General features: G+C 47.3%; 1 protein-coding gene across 1 annotated transcript in view; it reads right to left on the reverse strand.

The window, feature by feature from the left end:
• The window catches only part of Tcerg1l (transcription elongation regulator 1 like), a 183,841-nt gene extending 180,277 nt beyond the window's left edge, over window positions 1-3,564 (reverse strand). The window contains exons 1-2 of the mRNA XM_034515698.2: window positions 3,232-3,564; window positions 752-895 (exon numbers count right to left, since the gene is read on the reverse strand). Coding sequence (XP_034371589.1) covers window positions 752-895; window positions 3,232-3,564 — 477 coding nt within the window. The remainder of the gene's footprint in view (window positions 1-751; window positions 896-3,231) is intronic.
• Between the last annotated feature and the right edge of the window lie 7,581 nt (window positions 3,565-11,145).

Here is an 11,145-nt window from a genome sequence, read left to right on the forward strand (position 1 = left end):
AGGGGTTGCTGTGAGAAGCCAGAGAAAGGCTTCTAGCTGAGACTGACTTAATCTTTAACTGTCATCCTAGCCAGTTCAGCCCAACAGCCACGTAAGAATCACACAACAAGACCACCACTTTGAGTGGTAGAACAAATTAATGTGTTACTCCAGCTTCCACAGGCAAGTAAGTAAATGATATTCGGGTAACTTGAATTCATAACCATCAGGAAAAAAAAAAAAAAAACAGTGAGAATCATGAGAAAAACACCTTCCCAAAATGTGAAAATTGCATTATATAATGTTTAAGAGTGGGTTTTGGTTATAAATTCATTTCTTTCTTTTCTTTTTTTATTGGATATTTTATTTACATTTCAGATGTTATCTCCTTTCCCCATTTTCCTCCCCACCCAGAAACCCACTATCCCATCTCCCCTCCTCCTGCTTCTATGAGGATGTGCCCCCACCCACTCACCCACTCCCACCTCCCCAGCCTCAAATCCCCCCACACTGAAGGCTGGAAAAAAAATTGATTCAGAGATTGGTGCTTTTTCAACAGAACCCAACCCACTCATTCCAGTTATATTAAAATTATCTCTATGTGCAGATGTCTTTGAACAGGTCAGTCTGGTCCTGAAACGAGCCCTCTTTGTACTCAAATAGCCAATCTAATACAATTAGAAAATGCATAATGTTTTCTGTTAACATGGTGATACCCAGCAACTTATCAATTAAAAATCCACTTATCCAATTAAATCGCTTGCACTTTTACCTTGTAATTAGGCATCCTCTTATCTACCCAGCTTTTTCCAACAGGAGGTGACAGAGTAGGACAGACATGTGGGAAAAGGGGCACCAACTCCACAGCAGAGGAGGGGGCTAGTCCTATGGATGGAGAGTGACCACCAAACAGCCACTGGAATGCAAAATTTTAAAAGAGAGAGAGAGAGAGAAAAGAAACATCAGCCCATTTTGTATCAAGAGATGTTGGAATAACTGCTATGATAAAGGAATTTAAAGTGTAGAAATTTGATGAGAAAATTATCTCATTTCCAATCAAGAAATACCATGACCATTTATAAATTATAAAGAAACTTGTGAAAATTGTATATCTGGATCATCATAAAAATTATCATTTCAGTCTCTCTGATTATCGGGAAAGAACTTCCAAGATTAGAACATGAGAGACACAAAGGTACTTCCACAGCCCCTGGTTGCACAGATACCTAGATGAGCTGAGTAGGTCAGGAGGCAAGCCCTAAGGTCAGGAATCCTGGAAAGGGATTGGTAGGGAGGGAGTAGATGATAGGAGAGGAAAGAAAACAAAAGAGGATGGGGGGAAAGAAACCAGAAAGGCTTCAGTACATTCAGGACTTGTCAAAGGACTAAGTTAACAAAGGAAGGAAGGGAGGAAGAAAGAAAGGAAGGAAGGGGAAAAAGGAAGGAAGGGAGGAATAGAGGGAAGGAAAGGAAGGAAGATGAAAAGGAAGAAAGGAAGAAGAAAGAAAGGGAAAAGGAAGAAGAAGAGAAAGAGGAACAGGAAGAGGAAGAGGAAGAGGAAGAGGAAGAGGAAGAGGAAGAGAAAGAGAAAAATGGGGGGGGGGGGTTTCTGGCTTGGACTGATGGGTAACTGTGATGGGAAGGGCCAGGGCTGGCTTTGGGGCCATTTCTTTTGAATTCCCAGCCTCCAGTCATAAAGAGCACAGAGCTGTATCACTGGAATCCCCTTCAGTGTATCACTTTGCATCATTTCATTTATCATTCTGAAACTATTTTAAGAAGTTAAGATTGTAACTTTCTCAAGGTTCATTAAATCAGATTCTAGAGCAAAGAAAAGTTAAGGACTGTTTGGCTGAAGATCTCACTGCAGAAAATAAGACAGCCAGCACAGAAAGGGACCTACAACTGAGCATAGGTCACCCACTAAAACCACCCAGGCCTCACCCCGGTAATGCTGAGGTGGGGGAACACTCAGTACCTACTGTTTCAAAGTCACATTTTTTGTTTGTTTTTTATATGTAAAAATAGTTTTGAGATTCTCCTTATCCTTATTTAGATGGTGAAAATATTCAAAAGACTAATGCTAAGATTTTTTTTCTTGATTTTTAAAAAAATTATGCGGGAGAGAAACGCAGGTTTTCGGGTTTTTTGTTCGTCTGTCTTGTTTGTTTGTTTGTTTGTTTGTTTTTGAGGGGGCATTTCTTGACATTAAGTACCTCTAGTGGTAACACTCTGAAATGGCAGCCCTTCTAAACATGGCAAAAGCTAGCAGAGCTTATCCAATAAAGCTGAATACGATGTGTATCACACATCAGGATAGGATGCCCAGTACAGCATCTGTATCATTAAGTCTAAGGAACATTTTAGGGGGAGTTTCATGACGTCTTCTAGAAAAACTCACAAGGTGGTACCAGGCTAAAATAATTAAAAGATATACTGTGACAGAATGCTCGTTTGAACGTGCTAATGCTATCAGTCTCGAAGTGAAATATATGCTATTCTTGGATTCAAACTCATTTGCACAGATAGTGAACAAAGAATTTGGCCGAAGCCAGGAAAGGCTGCACCACCGCACCATCAATCAAAGGTGAAGTCACTTTTCTTTGCTGTTCCAGTTTCTGCATGCCAAACTCTTCTAAAGTGGGATCTGGCTTAAGGGAATTCAGAGGGCAGGATAGGAATTTCCCCCCCCCCCCCTCCCCACAAGACGCTTTCATGGCAGGATTTCCAGGCTGCCTTCCGTGGCTGGAATTCTCTTAAGCACTGCCCTGAATCTATGTGAAGGAGTAGGGGGACCAGATCAGAATCAGAAATAGCTATTGATCTGCAGCTTGCTTTCAAGTCTGGTGGAGACTGTAAAAGTATTAACTTCGAGGTGATGGCAGCCACGGTTGTTGGCTGCAGCGCTCTGCTTGGCGGCGGCGACTTCAGGACCGCGTTCTGGACAGCGCCCGGCTCCCGGGAAAGTTGCGTCCAGGCTGTTTGGCTTCAGCCAGGGCTGCGGGGTCTAAAGCGCTCTAATGAGAGCCACGGGGAACAATACCGCAAAAATAAAAAACTGCCAAAGCAGAACCAGACGTCGAAGCATGAACTTTCTTGCCAATGTATGACTGCGCGGCTGCGTCCTGATGGCGTGGGGAACCCCGGACCACCCAGGGAGGGAAAGGCGCAAACCCGAGGGTCAGGGCAGCCCCAGGACAGGAGGGGACCCGCAATACTGAGCTTGAGTGGGATCGGGGCTGGAGCCGTTACCTGTCCGTGGAGCAGGGGATAATGGTGCACGGCGGCGTGGTCTGGCGCAGAGGACAGCGGCAGCAGGGGCAGCAGGGGCTCGCCCGGGGCTGGCCAGCCCGGCAGCCGCGGGAGCAGCGGGGCGGAGGCAGGCTGCGCCGAGGCCAGCAACACCGGTGGGGGCGCGACCCCGGCGCCAAGCCGGAGCAGCCCGGCGGTGCCGGGGACCATCCAAACCCAGGGCGGTGGCGGTGGGTCTGCATTCATCGGCCACGGGAGAGGCTGCCGCCACCGGGGCTGCTGGGGCTGCTGTAGCTGCCGCCGCCGCCGCTGGAGCCTGGCGCCCGCCAGCATCCTACACCCCCGCGCGGGCGGCGGCGGGGGCGGCGGGCGCCCGAGGTGCGGGCCGGCGGCGGCGCGGGCTTCGGAGCGAACTCACTTGGTTGCGCGACGCGGCCACTCGCTCCGCCCCTGCCCCGCTCTGGAGCCCCTCCTCCTGCCCGCGCCACCCCCGGGCCTGGCGGGGCCCCAGTCCCCGCCCCCAGATCCGGACCCCCGAGGCGGAGACACAGCACGGCACAGTGGGGCGCTCCCAACCCAACCGGTTGATTCTTCTACTGTGATCCCTAGCCCACTCCGTTGTCGTTACTAGTGGTCAATGGCTCTAGCTGACGGAGCGCACGGCGGAGCCAGGGGCTCCAGACTCGGCTTGCGATCCTAATGGCGAGCTGAGGCCGAGGTGGCGTCGCTGGAGCCCGGCAGGTCCCGCCATCCGTGGAACTGGGGGTGCCGGCGTGATCTACATGGTTTAAAGTGAGTCTAGGGCCCAGGGTCCAGAGGGAATACTAGACTGCAGACATTGACGCCAGCTGGGTCCCAGACCCTTCTAGGCATGGGTCGATTTCTCTCTTGGATAAATATGCAAAATACTTCCCCAAGTCCCTAGAGATTCACCGTGCCATGAAACACGAAATTTTAGTACTGGGTCGAACGTCCTCTCTGGATATCTGCTGGCTCCAGCGCCCTCCTTTGCCTCTGCTTTAACCCCCAGACTCCCAACCTCTCCCCTCTCTGGTGCAACGCACAAGACAAGTGGCCTCCTCGTCTAGAGGGTTTGGCCTGGATGAACTTGTTCTTAATTCCTCCGCGCACAGGGCTGAGTTCCTTCATGCCTCGCCATAAGCTGCTGTGCCGCTGCACGCAGAAGTGTCTGGGTCAAAGAATCTCTTGCTCCAATCCTATTCGGAGCTTCCTTCCTCTCAGCCAGCGCCTGCTGAGGAGCCAGGCTCTGCGCTGATCACAAGCAGTTTCCGCTAGGCGGCGCTGGTCTCAGCCCCTGTGATGATCTAGCTTGCGCAGAATACTGGGTAGACTGGTCCAATGCCAGGTCTCCTCCGTCAGATTCTCTGACATCAACAGGTAGAGGCTTCCAGCCCCAGCCCAGTCCTGGACAGTTCTTGCTGATCTCAGGGCACAGACTTTCACGTGCTAAAGAACCTGAAACTCTAGGCATTCAAACTTATGACCAAACCCTGATTAAAAGCATTTGAGCAAACTTCTGGTACCACAGGAGGAGCTTGCCTTTGAAGACTGACAGACGGGGGAAAGTGAAGTCCACCTAGCTACATCCAAAGACACACCTAGGTCAGGTACATACTCATCACCCTTCACCCCTTCAACAGCCCCTACTGGTACAAATAAAAGCACCTCGTGGCTCCAATCAGTTTCTAGGGTTGCTTCCTCGTTTTTCTGGTTTGCCTACCTTCCTACCTTCCTCCTGGCCTGTCATGATTTCTTTTAGATCTCAGCATATGCTGATTTACATAGCTGGCACATCGCTACTTTTCTCCACCCAAACCACTTACAATTTGCGAGCTTCTCCCTTTCTTTGATGCCAAAGTACTGACAAGATTATTTCCCACGTAGAGCCCCCAAAGCTTTGCAGATTAGAGCACTGGTGGCATCCACTGGAGGCTGCACTTGTGTGCTTCTATATGTACACAGTGATGTCATGTGGCCGTCTTGGTCTCTAGATTCCCAGTCAAACTGGGATGCTGAGCCAGTTGCTAGGTAGATTAATGGGTGCCCTCTCCCCCCCCCCCCCCACACAAAGCTGTATTCTTAGAGAAGCAGACAGGGTTCATTCATCCATTCCTAGTGTGATCTGGGGGCACAGAAGACCCCCGATGTCCTTGTCTGGGTTGTGTGTACTCTCAGCAAAGCCAAGTTTTATACCTGCAGCACTTCTAGCTCCTGGAATGAAGGGAGTCCGCCCAAATCTGTGGGCTTCACATCCCGGAGGATTTCTACACTGGTTCTTATATAATGTTTCTGCTAGTCAACTTGACTAGAAGCTTAAGTTCCTGCCTGGGCTATTTAGTGTTCAAAGGCCTTGACCCCTTGGGCACTCCCTGACTCTAAAGAGAGACCAGTCTCAAAGAGCCTCAGAACGGCCACACTCCTCTTTTTCTGTCAACTGTCACAGGCTCAACATTATCCAAGCATGTTAATGTTTAGAGTCACTTTTCTGCACCATGCTCTGTGCTGGATTCTGGGTAACAGACAATACAGCTCCCACTAGTTAATTGCTATGGGGAGGCTCAAGAGAGTTTAAATCCTCCTTCGGGTTCTCGTTTCATCGGCTCCCCAGCCTTTGCCTCAGCCCCCACATAATCCAGGAACAACTTTATATCCTGGAGAATGTGAGTTCTCCTCTTGGTCACCCTGGCTTCCTGGTTATTTAAGAGGATTCTCCATGATCATTCCTGTGAAGATTACTTGTGTGTCATGAGGATGGCTTAAGGGTCAAAGAGATAGAAACTAAAAAGGTGGTACAGGCAGATACTACCATCAAGCCAAGCAGCATTAGCTGAAGGGCAGAAACCAGTACAGTAGCCCTCTTTCATCTTAAGCTACCCACTTAGGAAAAGTGGGGGTGCAGTAGACATGTCTGCTTACTGGTCAGCACTTTAGGGGAATTTGCCTACATGGAGCAGAAAGTGGCACCCCCTTGAATGCATGTGTGCTATCCATCTTCCTACAGAAGTCAATGGGGAGTTTGCTTTATAGAGGGTTTATGTCCAACCATCCTGACAGCCAAAGCTGTCCTTTATACTTTAGACAAAACCAACCATAATTTCAGTGAAGGTGAAACAGCACACTGTGTAAGCAGACCATCCACAGAAGGAGGAAAACAGGCTAATTATCCTCAGGTACTAATGAGTTCTGAGTTGTGTATCATCTTTCAGGAAGAAATAATAGGGGATGTTAAAGAGAGGTCGATGGAATGAACTTTTGCAACCTGGAGAAGGTGTTCTTTTATTTTGATTTCCTAAGTAAGATTGGAAGGAATTTTTTTTAAAAAAGGGGGGATGCAAATACTTCCTCACAGGCCTACAGAGTTAAAATATTGTCAGGGGAAGCTGGGGGAGGTTCAGGGCCCAGGCGTCCCTCAACAGTTTGCTGCCCACTCTCAAGCTGCCTCTCCAAGGATCCTCCTATCAGCTCCTTCCCTTCAGAAACTTATCGTGGTGACACAATGGAGTCCTGGATGAAAGTCAAGAAAGCAAGCCACCATCTTGGGTGCTGGCAGATGCTGGAGGGAGGAAGGTTGACAGTGTGACACCGGGTCCCTGAAGTGTAAGGAGTAGCATGTGAGAGATCTCCTCGGCTTTGTCCTTTCAGAGCCAATTCTGAAGGTTCCTGGGCCACCTAGAAAATTTGTCTTTGTCACTGTTGGAAACTTCAAGCTAGAGTTCAGGAACAAGGTCCTGGAAGGAGCTGGAATTGAGAGTGACAGCTGTCAGTAGTCATGGATGTCACAGACACCCTCCAGTGCACAGACCTAGTATGGTGGAGAGAGAACAGCAGTTTGGGGGTTAAGAAGAGGTGCCTGATGCTCTGAAACACAGAGGGAAACAAGATGCACCTGTACAGGCCAGGATGTGTTTTAAAGGGGGATATAATTGCTGTTTTATGTGTGTTAGTACAGATAGCTTGACAATATAGAAAAGCTGAGTCAACACACACAAGGAAAAACAGTGCAAACATTTGGTGAACTTCCCTTCTACAAGGTTTTCTGGATTTTTAGATTTTTACCTCATGCTCCAACTCAGTGACCTACCACACCCTAAACATCCGTCCCCACAGCCTCAACCACCAAGGTCACCCTGAAATCTCTCCCCCTTGAAAGCCTCATCAAAGCTCTGCTACCTGGTTTAGTCTAAAAAGCAGGTTACAGACTTGCTCTTCTGGGGTGTCTTGCACCTCAAAGGACATATCTACTTTAATATTGTCTGATCGATGCAGCCTTGCCCAGTGAAAGGATCCCTACAGATACAATGAAGATAGGCTATGAAATGAGCACATCCTGGGGATCTGTACCTTTTAGTTCCAAATAAACAGAATACCATATAGTGTAAAAAAATTAACCATTGGCAGTCAAAGACTAGTGGTAGAAATAATAAAATATCCAAGTGAATGGACTACTATTCTGTGATTAAAATGTTACAGAAATGAATAAATAAATAAATATGTATTAAATAAATATGTACTACATTTTAAGGAAAATAATTTCAAAAGAGAGACACCCCCCTCCCCCGCATAATGGCTCCAACCTAGAATGTGTGGGAGTTCTGGGCCACTCTGCCTTTCTCAGCTTTCCCCTCTGTGTATTGAACATTTATACCCTAAACTCCATGTATTCTCCTGTTCATGTACTGGGACGGATCAAGTGCTTTATGGGCTGTTCTGTCTCAGATGATCTTTGTGTCTGGGGTCACCCTAAGCCCTCCTTTGCCCACACTGCACAGACTCCAGCCTTGGATTCAGAGTGGGGACGTTGTGATCTCTGCCCACTCTGCCCTTCTCTCTCTTAATGTCTTGACCTTTTGTGTCATGGGTAATGAATAGTTGGATTAAACAAACAAACTGAAAGTCCTTCAGTTATCCTAACAGATAAGAACTGTGTGTGATCCTGCATGAGGGATCCACACTGGATGGAACTGAGGTTGATTTGAGAAGAAAGTTGAGGCTCCTAACAGCTAGGTTTCAAGCAAGGACTTTTATTCTGGCGTTAATCTGTGTCTCACTTTTAACTTCTTCTATGTTGGCTCATCTTTTGCCCAAGGAGAGGAAGCACCCCTGCCTGGGTCATATGCCCACTTAGCCCTCCAGCAACCCTGGATGTGTAGAAGCCCAGGACAGGAAAGCTTTCCTAGCTGTGCTTACCTCTTTGTGACAGTTTCTTTTCAAGGGTATGATGTCAAGTCCTGATGGCTGTCCCATCCACACTGGGAGACTCCCTTTTGGAGATGTTGCCGGACAATTCCAGCCATCTCTGTGTGGTCTGAGGTAGAATGGTATAGAGGAGAAGTCCTTCTTCCATAGGCAGGCGAAGTGGACAATAATGGAGCTGTCTCATAGGGAAGATTTACCCTAGTACCCAATAGCAAACCCAGTAGCAAGCACAGAAGCAACCACCAGATATTCATGCATGTGCATGGACACACACACACACACACACACACACACACACACACACACACACACACACGTATGGAATAGAGGGTAATGAAAATCCCTCTCTCATCTATCCACCTACTTATCTATAACCTATTTTCATATCTATTTGTCACCTACCTGTCCATCAGTCTAGCTGCCTTTTCTATGGACCTGTCATATATCTACCCCTACAAGGATATCCAGTTATAGAGAGGGAAACAGCAAGGATCTATCCAGCCTGTTTTCCAGGCCACCTTTCAGGTTTCACTGTTGTAGCCACACATAGTACCTCTCTGAGATTCGTATAGAGGCAGATTGATGCCAGGATCGCTTCTGAACCCTGCCTACCCCATTTCACATGTATCTCTCTTCAGTCCCGGGAATCATTGGAAGAGTAATGAAGAGATCTAAGGTCCATGTTCTGAGTCAAGATTCAGCCAGGGTGCATTTCTCCTTTGGGTTTTCACAAGGGTTATTGGTGTGGTGTGTGTGTGTGTGTGTGTGTGTGTGTGTGTGTGTGTGTGTGTGTTTGAGTGCATGCACTTTTATATTCAGGTGTGTGCATATGTGTGTGCATATTCATATGGAGACCAGAGGTCAGTTTTGGGTATCCTTCTCAATTGCTATTTTGGCTAGACTACATGGCCAGTGAGCTCTGAGATCTGTCTATATCCATACCCCACCCAGTACTGATATTATAGGCACACACCACCATACCTGGTGGGTTTTTTGTTTGTTTTTAATGTGGGTGCTTGGGATTCAAACTCATGTCCTCGTATTTACACATCAAACACTGTATCAACAGATCTATTTTTTCCCCTGACAGGTGAGTTATATTTTTGAAACAGGGTCTCATGTAGCCCAGGGTTGCCTCAAACCAACTATGTAGCTGAGAACAGACTAGAGCTCCTTATCCTGCTGCTTCCACATCCAACATGCTGAGGTTACAGGAGTGCACTCCACGCCTGATACCAGACTGCACTTCTTCAAAGATACTAGAAAAGCAACACTCCCCAGAAGAAAGTGGCCTGGGCCATTCCTGGTGGCTCAGCATCTGGCGGCAGGTGTCTGGCAACCAAGATTGCAAGAGATGCACCAATGTACATCTATTCCACTAGCAGCCCTGGGTCTGCATGATGATGATCATACCTACAGTGCAGGACCGATGTGTGCCACAATTAGAAGTACTGAACCCAGCCTACCCTGCAGCTGCATGCAGGTGACAGGGCAGGACAGCAGTGGCACTCAGCTGGTGGGCACACCTGCTATGGTTAATGCTGGGCCTGAGCCGTGTTTCTTGCACAAGACTCCCAGAGAGTCTTAGCTTGAAATCTGGTCAGGATATGTGGAGGTGATCAGCTACATAGGGTTTGATCATTGGACATGCACTAGAACCACATTACCTTGAGCTAATACACAGATCAATTCATTAAACCTACCCCCAATGTCACAGAAAGGATCTATGCCTTGTTTAAATGACAAGAAATTGAGGCAAATGGACCATCAGATGAGATGGCTCAGTGAGCAAGTGAATTGTCAAAGCCCAGTAACCTGAGTTCAATCCCCAGGACCTTGCATGGTAGATGGGAGAAAGTTTGAAAGCACTCAGACATTAACACGCAGGCTGTGTTATACACACTGCCCGTTCATACACACAAAATAAATAAAAGGATTTTTTAGTTATAAAAACTAAGAAACTAAGGCAAAGAAAAATCTGCAGTGTGCCCCAACCCTTAGAGCTGATCATTTGCAAGATTGGAATTTAGATCCAGAGAACCCAGCGCTCAGGGAAGGAAGCCAAAGCTCGGGGACATCTCAGGGATGATAGAAATATCTGGGAACTGAAGGTCACATTCTTTCTTGATCCCTTCTCTCTGGAAGAGTCCCACAAATGGAGCTGCTCTCCCCAAGCCTGATTTCAGAGCAGTGTAAATGAGAGAGAGAGAGAGAGAGAGAGAGAGAGAGAGAGAGAGAGAGAGAGAGAGAGAGAGATCACCTCTGAATTAGCTGTCACAACCCTTCAATCCACACTCTCAACTCTTCCTAGCAAGTTATACACCATCAGAAATGAACGAGGAAATGAATGAGGTGTGGTCTCAGCTCCATTGATTGTCTTAATATTTTTACCTTGATAAAACAGTCTTACAAGGAAAAAATTCACAGAAAGTCTGTGTTTTTCTTCTCTGGGCATCTAACTTTAATAATTCTGTGCATTCAGCAACTTCTATCATTTATCCCTCTTCTTTCACTCTTCCAACTCATTAGTAAATACACTGAAATAATCTCATCTCAGTACTGGTGCCTGCGGCACCTGGCTTCCAACCATTCCCCATGGTCAAAATTAGACAGGGCAAGAATTTCCACTATCTAAGGAGCTATATAGATCTATACATGAAACCATGGTCCTGAGAGTAGTGAAGTTGTCATGCAGAC

The sequence above is a fragment of the Arvicanthis niloticus genome, chromosome 1 (genome assembly GCF_011762505.2).
Source record: "Arvicanthis niloticus isolate mArvNil1 chromosome 1, mArvNil1.pat.X, whole genome shotgun sequence".
Classification (NCBI taxonomy): Eukaryota; Metazoa; Chordata; class Mammalia; order Rodentia; family Muridae; genus Arvicanthis; species Arvicanthis niloticus.